The 16,041-nt window shown below is 50.8% G+C and overlaps 1 protein-coding gene across 2 annotated transcripts in view; it reads left to right on the forward strand.

Annotated features, from left to right (window-relative positions):
* KLHL29 (kelch like family member 29) overlaps positions 1–5,554 on the forward strand; it is a 183,122-nt gene extending 177,568 nt beyond the window's left edge. For both annotated transcript variants that reach the window (XM_043987626.1, XM_043987625.1), the window contains exons 11-13: positions 2,482–2,675; positions 3,149–3,293; positions 3,758–5,554. In XM_043987626.1, the coding sequence (XP_043843561.1) occupies positions 2,482–2,675; positions 3,149–3,293; positions 3,758–3,941 (523 nt within the window). In that variant the 3' untranslated portion in view covers positions 3,942–5,554. The remainder of the gene's footprint in view (positions 1–2,481; positions 2,676–3,148; positions 3,294–3,757) is intronic.
* Positions 5,555–16,041: the final 10,487 nt, after the last annotated feature.

Here is a 16,041-nt window from a genome sequence, read left to right on the forward strand (position 1 = left end):
CCCCTCTGGCCTTCCTCCACCGGCCATTCCTCTCCTCCAACTCTGGCATGGCCAGACCGGCCTCTCACTAAGTGCAGGTGCTTAAGAAAGGCTTGTGCACTCACCTGCACTTCAGGGCGTCACGAACTGCCCTCCATTCTCCAGATGGGAAGAGGGACAGGACTTCACAGGGCTGAATACAAGACTCCATTGTCCCTGGCTTCCCCTGCTCCCCTCCACATGCTGCCTAGGGGCCTGCCCCCAGCCTCGGGAGTCCTTCCTGGGGCACCCCCTCCCGGCTGACATTAAGACATTAATGACTAATATCTGAACAGAGCCATTCAACTCATTTCAGCTCCATCTTGGCTGACTGGAATTTGTCCCGAGCAGCTGTCTTAGCATCTCAGGGGGCCTCACCTTTTGTGTCATGGATCCCTTCGATGCTTTGGGAAGCCTATGAAGGGCTTCTCAGAATTTTAAAATTCATCATTGGAGGAAATGCTAAATTTCATTTAGAGGTCAGTGAAAAGGAAGATGGGATTCTTTTTGCCATCCGTGCTCACAGATCGCAAGGTATTAAGCCTTTAATGGTTCCTTACTTCTCTGGGATCCAACTCCCCATTAGCCCTTTCTGTTCTTTCTTTTTTAAAAGCCCAAAGAGGGCAGCTAGGTGGCACAGTAGATAGAGCACTGGCCCTGGAGTCAGGAGTACCTGAGTTCAAATGTGACCTCAGACACTTAACACTTACTAGCTGTGTGACCCTGGGCAAGTCACTTAACCCCAATTGCCTCACTAAAAAAAAAAAAAAAAAGCCCAAAGAACAGTCTCCTAGCCAGAGAAAAAAGAAGCGAAGTTACAGCTGAGCAGCTCACCCTCCTCCGAGTCAGCAGTTTTCACCAAGCCCTCCCCTCCCCAGCAGCCCTCCCGTCCCATCTTTGGTCCTCCTTTCTTTGCTTTAAAAAAATTCCGATGGGGGAAGCTAGGTGGGGCAGTGGATAAAGCACCGGCCCTGGATTCAGAAGGACCTGAGTTCAAATCCGACCTCAGACACTTGACACTAGCTGTGTGACCCTGGGCAAGTCACTTGACCCTCATTGCCCTGCAAAAAAAAATTTTTTAATTTAAAGATAAAAAAATCCCGATGGCAGGAGTCCTTGTGTCAGTCAAGCCCTTTATGTGGAGCCTGTGTGGGGTGACCACCTCTCTATCTACCCAGTCCATTTTCATGACTAATTCTCATTCTAAGCTAGAAGGCAGTGAAGGGATATGTTTTGCTATATCCTTTTCAATGACTGTAAATTCAACATTTCTCCATTAATTGTTTGATAAATCATTCTAGCTTATGAAATGTCATTTAATAAAATGAAATTTTCTCTTTCCATAAGTTTTTCTCATTTCCATATGTTTATTCTATTATATTTATGTATATATTATACATATATAATATACATCATGTTTTATGTCTCAAAACCTTCAGTCTTCTAAACTTCAATATCAAAGTGATTGTCTATACTATTTATTACCAATGTAACCAAGATTAAAACAAAGATGTAATTATTTACAATCTATCTACTGTGAGAAAGATCATAGCTAAAGACACCTTTAACCAGCACTACAACTGCTAACTGCTCCTCAGTTCTGGAAATGCAGCCCTACCATCTCTTCCTTTCAGCACGACAATGCAAACTTTCCCCCAGGAATTCTCTTCGTGTTTCTTCACAAGATAAGGAATAAATGTAGGACTTCTTGGGATAGAAGTTCTCTTAGCCCCCTCTTCTGGATCTTCTCTCCAGGCATCACAGTTAACCACAAGCTGTGCAGTTCAACTCTTAAGAGAATGGGAGTGAAATGAAAACGGTCCAAAATCTTCCTGCCCCTTAAAGATACAATACAGTTCTCACTTTATGTACATTTGCATAAATTCGAGTTGACTTAAAGAATTCTGAAAGAAGTCCGAATTAAAAAAACAAAACAAAACAACCTTCAAACCCCACCTCTTTTAACTTTCCTGTACAAGGACTGTACTTTCTCTGATCCTGTCCCTTGACCTGGCACTCCATGCCCCGCCCCCAGCACCCTATCCCTCCCCCAAAACCTTTAAAAACCTTCCAAGTAAAAGCAGGACAGTCAGAGAGAGCCACCACTGCCACCGGATGGTGGAGCGTGGCTTGAGACCTCGGCACCAAGAGAGGAAAGCTTTGCCCCTCTCTGCATGTCTGTCTTTCTACATCTGGGTACTGTGTTCCTGGCTGCCATGTCACCGTCCTCCCCTCCCCGGACAAGGAGGAGAGCGTTGGGGTGGGGGTGGGGGCAAAGGGGAGGAGGAGAGGGTGGAAAACAGGAGGAGGGGACCTTCCTGGCCAGAAGAGGAAGTGTGTCAGCTTCTGAGTGGAGGGGGGGCTGAGGGAGAGCATGCGGAGGACCCATCTGCTGGTGCGCAGTTCCCTGAGCATCCCCACCAGTGACCTGGACGTGATCGGGGCCCTGTGCTCTGCCCACAGGTATGACACGATCACCAACCAGTGGGAGCCGGTGGCCCCACTCCCCAAGGCCGTGCACTCAGCTGCAGCTACCGTGTGCGGGGGCAAGATCTACGTGTTTGGAGGAGTGAACGAGGCCGGCCGGGCTGCCGGGGTGCTGCAGTCCTACACCCCGCACACCAATACGTGGAGCTTCATTGAGTCCCCCATGATCGGTGAGCAGTAGGATATAGGAGTTGGGGGGACAGTGAGGGAGGCCTCTCCAGACACCCCACTTCTACCGGGACATGCTGACTTAAAGGCTCCCGGCCCCCAGGCTGACACAGGAACTGACGTGGGAGGGCCGGGCTTCTGCTGTCAGTAAAGGCCCTCTGGCTGGGAGGGTCTTAGGTCCTTTTTTTTTTTTTTTTGCGGGGCAATGGGGGTTAAGTGACTTGCCCAGGGTCACACAGCTAGTAAGTGTCAAGTGTCTGAGGCCGGATTTGAACTCAGGTCCTCCTGACTCCAGGGCCGGTGCTTTATCCCCTGCCCCACCTAGCTGCCCTGGGTCTTAGGTCCTATGATACTGTAGTCAGACCTGGGGCCTGGGGCGGAGCACAGGGACCCAGAGGGGAGCCCTGCACCCTCGTGCGTGCCCAGTGCCCCCCCCCAGCCTTGACTCTGGCTTTGCTCTTCTCCCTCCACCCAGATAACAAGTATGCCCCGGCGGTCACCCTCAACGGCTTCATCTTCATCCTGGGGGGTGCCTACGCCCGGGCCACCACCATCTACGACCCAGACAAGGGCAACATCAAGGCGGGGCCCAACATGAACCACTCCCGCCAGTTCTGCAGGTGAGCCAGACGCTGGCGCAGGGCACAGGGCTGGGCCTGGCTCCCCTTCTTGCAACTCTCGCTACTCCACACCAGAACGCATACAGACGCCTGCATCTACATGCATGAACACACATACACATACACACGTGCATGCGCATGCACACGGATCCTGTGCACTGGGGGGCCAGCATCTCCCTTTCCTCCCATCCTCCGTCAGCGGGGCCAGGGCTCAAGGTTTCCATATTAGCAGGGGAGTCTGGGCCTTCTGGCTCTCCTCCCTCACCTGTCTGGGCTGCCTCAGTTTCCTCGTCTGTCAAAGGCAGGGTGCAGACTAGATGACCTTGGGAGTCCTAAACTTCCATCCGGGCCAAATGCCCCACCCACAGACGCTAAAGAGGGCGTTGGCCCAAGGGACGTGACGTGAGTCCGGGGGTTGGGCCTAGCCCGGGAATTTTGACCTCCCTTTCCGCTCTCCTCCACAGCGCAGTTGTGCTGGACGGCAAGATCTACGCCACCGGCGGCATCGTCAGCAGCGAGGGGCCGGCCCTGGGCAACATGGAGGCCTACGAGCCGACCACCAACACGTGGACCCTCCTGCCACACATGCCCTGCCCCGTCTTCCGGCACGGCTGCGTGGTGATCAAGAAGTACATCCAGAGCGGCTGAGGCCGCGGGACACGCCCGTGGGGCTGCGGCCGTGGCTGGGGAGGCCACGCGCAGCAGACGGACGGACGGACGGACACAGGACTCCCTGCACGGACTCGAGAGTATTCTCTGCATCGAATGTACAACAGCCGCCCTCCCCCTGAATGCGGGGAGCGGGGTTGCGGCTGGTGCTCCGCGCTAGGGATGCTCTGGTGCCTGCCTGTGTCCTTCGCGCCCTTCCCGCGTCCAGGTGCAATAGAAACTCCCTCTTTTTTACTTGTGGGATGGGAGGGACGCAGCCTCCCTCCCTGGCCCAGAGTGAGCCCAGGCTCCGGCCAGGCCGGCCCAAGTGCCCTCACTCACTTTGAGTCCAAGCTCAGCTTTTCAAACCACCTCAGGCTCCCAGCGGCTGAGTGGAGGCGCCTGCCCGGTGGGGCGTGGGGGGGCACTGCGGGGGCAGCTCCCTAGGGGCTGACAGCAGCCTGGAGGGGCGGCTCTGGATGGGGGGATGGCAGTGGCATCCAGGGAGGCTGACAGAGCAGCCCGGCCCCCACCCCCACGCAGATTGTCGGGCGAGTCTGGCTGCTGGAGGGCAAAAAGCCAGGCCTGCTTTCTCCAATCCCACCCGAATTCTTGACCTTTTCGAGAGCCACTTTGGGGGGTTGAAAGGAGGAGGAGGTAAGTAGAGGAAGGGATCGGGGTGAGAGACTCATCCCTGCACCCTCTGGGGTGGGAGGAAGCAAGCAAACAGGGCCCTCCCGCTAACTTTTCTACGCCCATATTAGATTCCTGGCTGCTCCTGGGGACCACACCCCATCTTTATTTTGGGAGCCTTTCTAGCCCAGCAGCCCGCGGAAGCTGTGCCTTGTGGGGATGCCCCTGGAGAGGCTGGGACTGGCCTCAGGAAGGAGCGAGTGCCAGTGGGGGCCAGATCGGGGCCAGGGCAGAGGGGGAGCGTCTCTCTACAAAGCACAGGAGATTATTTTTGATATTGATAGCTATATATTGAATGGCTCCCATGAGAGCTCATGATGGGGACAGCCTTTTTCAATTTTTAACTAGTCCATGACACCAGAGCATGCCCCCTAGAGGTAGCTCTGGGCCAGGCCTCTCCAGCCAGGGACGGGCAGGGCAGAATGCCTCCTGCCAAGCCTGGGCAGCCACTGGGCATCAGGAGAGCTGTGCAGGGGGTGCATATCCCCCACTGGCCTCCAGCCCATGGGTCAGGGACGCAGAGACATGGACAGCGAGATCTCTGTGTCCCAGGATCTGAGCCCCCACTCGGACCTCTGATCTGCAGGGTCTGGCTCCACCTTGCCGCCGATCCTGGTTATGCAGCGATGTGGGAGATTATTTATTCTTTTTTTAAAAGTAATAAGCACAATGAAACTCCACCCCGTCCTCCGTCATGGCGCCTCCATGGTCCACAGGGTGCGGGCTGCGAGTCTGCCTCCGAGGGAGGCCCAGCCAGCATCCCAGCGGGATGACTGACTTCCTCTCCTCGTCGGTCACACTGGAGCGAAGCTGGCAATTTCTGTGAGCTCTCTGAACAGGGTTCTCTGCTACAGGAGTGTATATAGCTATGTTTATTGGTTAGCTCTTGGTATACCGTAATAAATCTATTTATAGACCTAGACTCCCAGTGCCCCGGTGCATTCTTGGGCTGGTGGGAGCTGTGGGGGCATTGGGGCCAGCCCCAGGCCACACCCACCCGCGGCAGAATGACAGAGTCCAGGTACAAATCCCGATGCCTCTGATACTTATCCCGCCTCACCCTTTGCACGGGCTTCACTTCCTTCTCTACAAAAAAGCGGGCCTCAAACAGGCACTGGGTCACTTAGGAAGAATGGGAGGGGCTACACACACCCCCAGACTGGCCACGAAGGCCCCTTCTGTTCTATTCTCACCTTCATAAAGAAGAAACAGCAGCTGGGAAGCTGCCCACCCTCCCCTTAGGGCCACAGACTGAGCCACAAATGTGCCATCCAGGCCACATCAGATCAACCAAACCCGGACTAGCGGGGCTTCCAGTGAATGGGCCCTGTGGGCCTCCCTGTCTGCAGGTGCAGAATTACCTAGGCAGAGATGCCCAAGTCATAGACTCCTAGGGCTATCAACTCAGAAGTGGGGGGGGGGGAGGAAAGGGAGCAGCTGGGTGACCTGCTCTGGCCCCCACAAATGCCAGAGCTCTGGCTCAAGCCAAGTTTTCAAACTCTAATTCAAGCATTCTCCCCCCTGCACCACACTGCCGGTCTTTGGGATCTGCCCACCCAATGGGTTCAGTCCCACTGCTCCAGTCTCAGTAACCAAGGAGACGATGGCTAACCAGGGACCAGAAGAGAACCTGAAGTTTGCTCTTAGGTTCTAAGGAGGGATGAGGAGGGGTCCCCTCTGGGGGACAGGGAGAGTGCCCTCAAAACTCAGTAAAGATCCCAAGCAAAAGCAATGATGGGTGCTCACTCAAGATGGAGGAATTCGACTCTCCAGAGGGCTCCCACTCCCAGAGCTCAGGGGCACTGGGATGCCAAGCAGGAGGTGCCCAATAGAGCTATGGGGCAGAAACAAGGGCTCAGAAGCTGCCGAGTTAAGGGGAGTTCCCGGTCCAAGAGTGGGGGAGGAATCATTCAGTCCCAGTCACAGCCCTCTGGGCTCAGCTCTGGGAGCACCTGGAGATCACAAATCGATTTACGAATGGGTCTCATTTGATCCTCATGACAACTGAGGTAGAGAGAGGTTGTGACCTGCCCAGATCACCCAGCAAGGAAGTGTCTGAGTCTGAATTTGAATCCAGGCCCAGCGCTCTGTCCACTGCGCCACCAGCAGCCCCTGTCCTGAGGACAGTAGAAATGGATTTGCCCAAATCTTTCCCAAAGTCCAAAAGGGCTTTGATCTGAGAAGCCTGGGGCGGGGTGTGGGAGCCAGATTCCCAGAGACGGCCTCGCAACACAAAGAGCAGCACAGCGGCAGAGATGCCGTGAAGAGGACAGCCGGTGTTCAGGTTGCCCAGCAGAGGGCGCTTTGGTTCGGTCTCCACAAACCACCTGCCTGCCCCGCCCACCTCCCTCTAAGAACTGTACTAGGGCGCAGGCAGCTCTTCATTCCCCGGCCGGGGCTCAGCACGGTGTCATCTCCATCATCCCAGCCCTTCAGCTTCCTCCCTTGAATTGTAAGCGCAGTAGCTGGCACACAGTAGGCACTTAATAAATAGCCTGTCGAGCGCTCACCTGGTCCCACAGAAGCGCTGGGAGGTAAGCTATTAGCAGTCCCATTTTGTGGTTAAGGAAACAATCAAGTGACTTGTCCAGGGTCACACAACCAATGATGTGCTGAGGCAAGATCTGGAGTCAGGTCCAACTGCAACGATGATGCCTTATCCAAAAGCAAAACCAAGAGCCAAGTGCCGGCTTCAAACGTCTATATGGAAATGAAAAGCAAATCTAAGCCAGGAGGATTCTGGATCTAGAGCTATTGAGGCCACTGAGGCCAGTGCTTCATTTTACAAAGGAGGAAACTGAGGCCCAGCGAGATCACGGGATCCTGGAACCAGAGCAGGAATCGTTGGCACCTGAGGAAGCAGGCCCAGAGAGAAGCGACTCACCCCAGATCACACAAGTCCTAAGTATCAAAGGCAAAATTTGAACGCGGGTCTTCTGACTCCGCCGTCTTGGTTCGATGAGATCAGGGCAGACCCACGGCTCTTTGTGTCAAGCGTCCCCTTGTGTGTTAAGGGCTAAGGGCTCTAGGGAGAGGGACATCAATCACAGCTTCCTTTCAATGCAGGAAGGCCTGGAAAAGGGATGAGACACGCGGGGACCCCGAAAGTGGCAAGGAGCCCAGTGGCGGCTTGACAGCAGAAGCTCCCCAGCAGGGAGGGCACCTCTCCCGCGGGAGTCCCCGAGCAATGGCTGGGCCGTTCTTCCCGCGGCTCCCCCGCTCTGTGATGCAAGAGACCGGCCAGCCGGGTGGCCCACCCCGCTGAGGTTTGGGCCTCCCAGGACGTGGGCTAGACCCTGTTGGGCGAACGCGGGCGGCCGCGCCAGGGAGGGCTCCGAGGCTTCTGCGTCAGCTCAGCGTCAGGCTGGCGTCCGCGGATGCTCCGTCACGCACAGAGCTGACCCAGCTCCTGGAATGCGGTCGGAGGGACGGCACTCCAGAGCTCCGAGGCGCAGGGAAGGCTGAGCCGCCCGGGACCAGCGCGAGGGGGTGGCGGCGCCCACAGCAGCCGAGGCTTCGGAAGGGCCTCTCCCCGGAAGGGCCCCGAGCTTTGGAACGCCTTCCATCAGGACTCAAGTGAACATGTCAGTGGCACGGCCATCAGATCTACAAAGGGCGCAGAAGCAGGAGGCGAAGCTAATTCAGGCGGCATTCCTTACGCCTACTGGGAATAAAGAGGCAAAAGCCAGCTCCTGCCCTCCAGGAACTTACAGTCTCATGGGGGAGACGACATACAACAGCTATGTACCAATAAACCAGAAACCGGAGAAACCGGAAATAGCCAAAGAAAGGCCTCGAATTAAGGGGATTGGGAAAATCCCTTCAGAGGGTGGGATTTTTATTTTACTTTTTTTTTTTTGGTGAGGCAATTGGGGTTAAGTGACTTGCCTAGGGTCACACAGCTAGTAAGTGTCAAGTGTCTGAAGCCGGATTTGAATTCAGGTCCTCCTGAATCCAGGGCTGGTGCTCTATCCACAATCCCACCTAGCTGCCCCCAGAGGGTGGGATTTTAAGTGGAACCTGAAAGGAGCCAGGAAGGAGCCTTCCAGGCATGGGGAAAGACCCTAGCTTGTGAGATGATAGAGCCATATCTAGCACACCGGGCTGGATCCAAGACGAAGAGATGCAATGCAGATGAATACGAAGTGATGAAAACTCAATTTCCCATGTACAAAAGGAAGAGCTATGATGGAATGCAGTTGTTCCGAAAACGATCTGGGGGGTCTGTGTACACTGCTAGCTCCACAGGAGTTGAGTATCAGCCCAATGAGCTCATGTCATCTTTGGCTGCCATGGTGAAGACCTAGCTTCCAGGACCAGGGCAGTGTTCAGCTGGGCAGCAGAGCTGAAGACAGACTTGGGTGAGCTCAAGTGTCCAAGGGAGGCAGCAGTGCTACAGGAGGAGCAGCCTTCAAGCAGGAGGGGCCTGGGAGGGCAGGACAAGGACATACTGGAATGTTTAGGCTAGATGTGGGAAAAGGCTAATTCATGCAGAGAGCTGTCTCAGAACAGAAGGTGGGGCCCCATCGGGGCTCAGTCTGGGCAGGGCTCCGGGCCCTCCAAGGTCTGAACTGGTGCGTAGATTCTGAGAGGGCAAGGACTCCGTCGGGACTTTTGGTTCCACAATTGCTCATTGTCTGCTAGTGGGCACCTTCGATTTTTGGCTGCTGGGGTGGCAGAGCCCTGCCTTCCTCACGTGCTTGTGAGGGATCTTAGCCCTGAGGGGGTCTGTGAGTGAGCCCCTCCCCCTGCAAGGGCAGGCAGAATTGGGGGGTGACTCTTCCTCCTCACCACCCCTGGATCTGGACAAGGGCCTGGCAGAGAGAGTGTGACTCTAAAAGCCACAGCCAGAGGAAAAGCCTAGACATCAGGAATCAGAGAAGAGCAAAATATGTCAGGATCTACCTGTACTAAGTCCCCTGGTCTCTCCCCCTTTCCCCCCCAAAAGGAAGGGAGAGAGGAAGCATTTATTAAGGGCCTACTAGGGGCCAAGTCCTGTGCAAGCACACTGCTAATGTTCTCTTTTGGTCCTGACACCAGCCTGGGAGGTAGGTACTGTTAGTATCCTCATTCTACAGTTGAGGAAACTGAGGCAAATAGAAAAGTGACTTGCCCAGGGTCACACAGCTAGTAAGTGTCTAAAGCCAGATTCAAACTCAGATTTTCCCAATTCCAGGCCCAGTGCTCTATCCACTGTGCCACCTAGCTGCCTCTGAAAATACCCAAAATCCAGAGTATCTAAGATCCAGAAACAAACTTCAGCAAAAATCACACAGGACTTGCTAGTGATCACTACAAATGAGGGCACCTTAAACTACAATATGCCAAAAGACAAAAGATAAAGTCTAAGAAACAACAATAACTCAGAAGCCATTTAAAAAACCTTGACTAAAATTCCTGGGCTGAAACCTGGCAACACCAACATGAGAGGCAAGAGAACCCTAAAAAGCTGAACACGCTTTAATAAATGGAAGGGGGTCTGAACAACAAAAAACATGGGCTCTAATGGCTGGGGGAGGGTAAGTGCCCTTACCTCTCATAATGTCTTCAAGGGCCACAGAGGAAGGTCAATGGGACAAACACAGAACCTGGGCATGAGTTTGTTTAAACAAAGGAAAAAGGAGGAAAAAAGGAAAGTGTAAGAAAGAAATGAGGAACTCACTGATTTGCACACATGAGGTATGTACAAAGAAGAGAAATGGGGGGGGGGTGAGTGGACACCTCAAAACCTCATTCTTATCTGAACAGGGTTCAAGGAGGATGGAATATACACCACACACATACACAATTAAGTCCAAAAGGGAGACAGGAAGCAACATGAAAAAGAAAGGTGGGGGCAGTCTAAGAGGGAAAACTGAATCAATCAAGGAGAGAACAACAAGCAGAATAAACTAACTTTGGAGGGTCAGTCATCAAAGGTGAGTGAAAAGAGAGATAAACAACAGAGCCCAGATCTGGGCATGGTGAGGCAAGGAGGGACAGAGGAATATGGACAGCCAATTTCAATTATAGACTGCAAATACTGAACCAATTCCTTCTTTCTTCAACTTCTGATGGGCAAGAGGAAAACAGGAGAAGAGGAGGGAAGGAGCTGTTCTGAAACCCCATTTTACATTTTACAGAGGCAAACAGAGGTAAAGTGACCTGCACAGGATCACACAGCTACTAAGTGTCTGAGACCAGATTTGGATTCAGGTCTTCCTGACCTGAGAGCCTGGTGCTCTATCCATTGCACCTGAAATAATCTGAGAAATAAGATTTATGGAAGATAGAATTGGCAATTAACAGCATGGTACAAGGCTTACAAAACATTGCCCAAGGAACACACTCCATGGAAATTAGAATAGACCAAGTAAGAAATATTAAAGTCCAAAAAGAGAAAAAAGAGAAGTGTAAGAGATCTCACAGAAAAAAAAACAAATGACCTAAAAAACTTGAAGAGAGATAATTTAAGAATAATTGGACTCCTTGAAAGGCATAATCAATAAAAGTGCCTTAATATTATATTCCAAGAAATCTTCAAAGAAAACTGCCCAGATCTCTTAGAACCAGAGGACAAAAGAAAAACAAAGAATCTACCAGTCACCTCTAAAAGAAATGCCAAAATGAAAACTCTCAGAACACCACAGCCCAAATCCAGAACTTCCAGGTTAAAGAAAAATGCTGCAACCAGAATGCAAGCAACCAGAAAAAAAAAAGTTGTTCAAGTACTAAGGAGCCACAGTCAGTATCATATAAAACTTAGCAGCCATCACTTTAATGGAGCAGAGAGCTTGGAATATATTCCAAAAGTCGAAAAATGCAGGCCTAAAACCAAAATTAGCTTAGTATAATCCTATGGGGAGAAATGACTTACCTGCACTTCTGATAAAAAAGACCAGAACTGTGTAGAAACTCTAAAATGCAAATACAGGAGGTCAAGAAAAACTTAAAATAGTCAACATGTTGACTATAAGATAGCATTCTACTGTGGGGATGGAGTTGTGTCCCACCAGAACTCCATCACAATTAGGAGTTATAGAACGAGTTCAATCGGACAAAGGGCCTGGGAAAATGAAATCTAACTAAGGATATACAAAAATATTTATACCAGCTTACTTAGTGGTGTCAAAGAATCAAAACTTAGGGGATGTCCATCAATTGGGAAATTAACAATTTGTGGCATATGAATGTGACAGAACACTAATGTGCTATAAGAAATTATGAAGGGGATGGTTTCAGAGAAACCTGGGAAGACTTGTATGAACTTATGCAAAGTAAAGTGAATAGAACCAGAAGAATGTATACAATAACAATACTGTACAAACAAACAACTTTGAAAAACTTAGGAACTCTGACCAATAACACCATGGCCAACCACAATTTCAAAGGATCCATGATGAAACATGCAACCTATCTCCTGATAAAGGTGAAGGACTGAGAGGACAATTGAGATTGTTCTGGACATAGACAAGAGGGAACTTGTTTTGCTTGGCTATGCATGTTTTTTATGCAAGGGTTTTCTTTTTCTCCATGTGAGAGGGGAGAGGTGGGAAGATGGAAGGGAGAGGAGGCAGTCATCAATAAACCTTTATTAAGTGTTTTCTATGTGTCAGGAACTACACTAAGGCAGATTTTTGGTAAGAGAAAAAATAGAATTTAATTAATTTAATTTAATTTGATTAAAAAAAATAAAATGGAGGAGTGGAGCAGAATTTATTTTGCTTTAGGAAAATTCCAAAAGAACCGGGGGTAACAATCATGATCTCAGGTAAGACAACCATAAAAATAGAAATGAGATAAGCAGGGAATTATAAAGGCACCATAGACAAATATATAAATGTGCGTATGTACACATGTGTATAAGTGTGTGTATATATACATATGCATAATTATAGATAGATACATCTGTCTATCCTTATTATATAGACCAAATGCCATAGCATCATAAGTTTCTGAAAGAAAAATTAATTGAATTACAGGGAGAAATAAGATTGTAAAATGGCTCTAGTTGGGGACCTCAAAGTGCCCCTTTCAGACCTAGACAAATTAACAGTAAGATAAATGATTAAGTTCAGGACCTGAAAAATGTTTTAGAAAATTTAGTTATGGTCACTCTCTGAAGCTTTTGCCTTCCCCATTGGCCTGGGCTGTTTGACTGTCATAGGATGTAGATGAGATGGGAGGCAACAACAGAGGGCTTTCTCACCTGTTCAGCCTCCATGTCCCATAGTCCCCTGGCCCTGTAACCTAGTCTTACCATTTAATCTAAGGGCACTGAGCCTTGCCATTCACCCTGCTGCTGCCACTCCCTCAGGGGCAGATAGGTGATGCAATGGATAAAGCACTAGCCCTGACGTTGGGAGGGCCTGAGTTCAAATCTCACCCCAGACACTTACTAGCAGTGTGGCCCTGGGCAAGTCACTTAACCCCGATGGCCTGAAACATCCGGGGCCATCTCTAGTTGTCCTGATATATATCTTGCCACTGGACCCAGATGGTTCTGGAGGAGTGAGGCTGGTGACCTTGCACAGCTCTCCCTCCCTTAAATCCACTTCACTTCAAGTCACAACATCACCCTGATGTCATGGTCCTCTTTGATTCCCTGGCCGAAGGACAAACAACAAGCCACTTCCTCAGGACTTGGGGGACTTTTAATCTGCCCTACAGCTGTGCCCCATGAAACCAGGGCCCATCCTGCTCATTCTATTTGTACCTGCAGGGCTCAGCATAGCAATTGGCACACAGTAAGTGCTTAATAAGTGTCTTTTAATTCCTTCTTCTTTTTTTTTTGATGTGAGGCAATTGGGGTTAAGTGACTTGCCCAGGGTCACACAGCTAATAATAATAAGTGTTAATTGTCTGAAGCCAGATTTGAACTCAAGTCCTCCTGAATCCAGGACCGGTGCTTTATCCACTGTGCCACCTAGCTGCCCCCCTCCTTCATTTTTTAAACTAAGAACTAACCTTATCTGTACCAGAGAAAGTCTAGTCCTTTCCAATAGGATCAGGCATAAAGCAAGGATGTCCACAGTCACCACCATTAATTTACATAGTTCTAAAAACACTAACTACAGGGGCAGCTAGGTGGTGCAATGGATAAAGCACAGGCCCTGGATTCAGGAGGACCTGAGTTCAAATCCGGCCTCAGACACTTGACACTTACTAGCTGTGTGACCTTGGGCAAGTTGCTTAACCCTCACTGCCCCACCAAAAAAAAAAAGAAAGGAAGGAAGGAAGGAAGGAAGGAAGAAAGGAAGGAATAAAAACACTAACTACAGCAAGAAAAGAAGAAAAAGAAATCAGGGTAATAAGCATAGGCAAAGGAGAAAGGAAAGTATAGGGTTTTGTAGACAATTTGAAGGCTTCCTTAAAAAATCCTACAGCTGAACTAAAAACAAGACCGGAAACAATGAGTATTTTTGATTGATGCAGATATAAAAGCTGTTTCCATTCCTGAGGAGGCTGGGGTTGGGGAGTGGGAGGAACGGGAGTTTTGGCCAAGGAAGGCAAAGATGGTGAGTGGGACAACAGGGAGACCCAGTGATGCACAGAGATAACAATCCTTTTGATTTCAATCAACATTTATTAGACACCTACTGTGTACCAGGCATTATGTCCCCAAGGAGCTTACAGTCTTATGAGGGAAGAGAGACAAGCGGGTGGGGAGCAGGGAAGGGAAGGAATTCAGCTGGGTAAGAAAGGAAGATGTGGTTGGCCTGGGCACCTCCTTAAATGAGGTCTGGGGAGCTCTCCCCTCTGCTCTCCAGTCAGAGAGGCCTCAGGGGTATAAGGTACTGATGAAGGTTGGGTACCAAGGCTAATGTGACCTTGCAAGATGATGAGGTTCCTGGGTGGGGCACACCATGGAGGAGATGACATTTCATTTTAAATAGTGATTCTCTGCCCCCTTTCCCTGCTTAAAGGTCCGGTCCATTCCATTTGCACCTCACAGGAGGTGGGGGAGGGGTGGGGTGGGGGGGGATGGCCGGTTCTTCCCTGTGCCACTGCTTCAAGGCCCTGGCAATTGTGCGGTCCAAGCACCACAGCTCCATTTAGCCACTTAGCAGTCAGCTGAGCTTTTTACCAAGGTGAATATCGAAATATTTCTTTCAAAGGCATGTGAAGAACAAGCCCAGGACCTGGTGATGTAATCCCCGACACTGCCTGCATTGGGGGCGAGATCAGGTTCACAGTTTGTCTCAGTTCCTACCCGGCATTAGTCCACTAAGTTCCAAACCCAAAACGCTTCTGGCTTGGATTGTGGGGACACTGGTTTTTCGGGGCTTACCTGGAAGCCGGGGTTCCAAGGTTCTAGCTCCCACTCTGCACCTAGAATTGAAAATGGGAAAACAAAACAAGTTCCAAACCCCATCTCTCATGATCACATGGCCCAAGGGGGAGGAGAAAGAAGCTTCATTTCTGGATACCACAGTAAAAGAGAGAGCAACTGAGTCATGGCCAGATTTAAAGGCCCATCTAGTTCTGGCTGTGGAGCAAATGGTCAAAAAGCTGCTCCCAATCCCATGGTAGGCTAGCACAGAATGTCTACCCTCTGCGCCAGGTCCCTGGTGTTTCCCACCTGGGTGCTTCCAACTTCAGGGGGCTAGACGTGCCCTGAAGCTTCATTACACATTTCAGTTCTCAGGCAAGAGGCAAAAGCTGCAGGGTAGACAGTGAGTGGGGTGGGAATGGGAACCAAGTCACAAGGAAGACAGAGCCCAGCATGTGCCAAGCAAATCAACCCCCCCCCACTTAGACCACCCTTCAGACCCGGATTGGGGAGCCCCAGATTCTGAGAAATAGTGGTGTCCCCCAAACTAGGAGACTTGTTTCTAGCCCAGCCCTCAGTTTTATTGAGGGAGCAACGAGGGGTGTCCGCCTGCCTCACCATTACAAGCAGCAACTGCTAACTAACTTTCCAATGGGAAGAGAAACAGAGGAGTCCTGGAAGTGGCAATATGTACCTCCCACTCCCTAGATCACCTGCCCTGCCTCTAGCTCAGCCTTCACAGCCAGCATCCAGGGAAGCAACTGCTGTGGAAAAGAGGCTGACACCTTCACTAATTGTCAACTAATGGCCATACACGGGGGAGATAAGCCAGCCTACCTGGAGCAGCAAGCAGGGCACCCTGACAGAAAGAAGGCAAGTCAAACCACCCCACCAGCTCGACCACTATCTCCCCTCAGATCCTAATGGAGACAGCCCAGGATCCTGAGTTCAAGAGCCTTGAGAACGGCAAAGTCTCCAATCCAGTGCCCGCAGCCATCATCCTGGGTCACATCCCCTAGGGAGATGCAGTCTGGGGCAGCATGACTGCTCCTGCAGGGGCTACAGACACGGCTGCTAGGGACCCAGAAAGGAAAGTCCTTGGCCCTGTCCAATGGCTCAACCTCAGAAACTGCTATCATTTTATATTAAAGACAA

Source organism: Dromiciops gliroides, chromosome 2, assembly GCF_019393635.1.
Source record: "Dromiciops gliroides isolate mDroGli1 chromosome 2, mDroGli1.pri, whole genome shotgun sequence".
NCBI classification, from domain to species: Eukaryota; Metazoa; Chordata; class Mammalia; order Microbiotheria; family Microbiotheriidae; genus Dromiciops; species Dromiciops gliroides.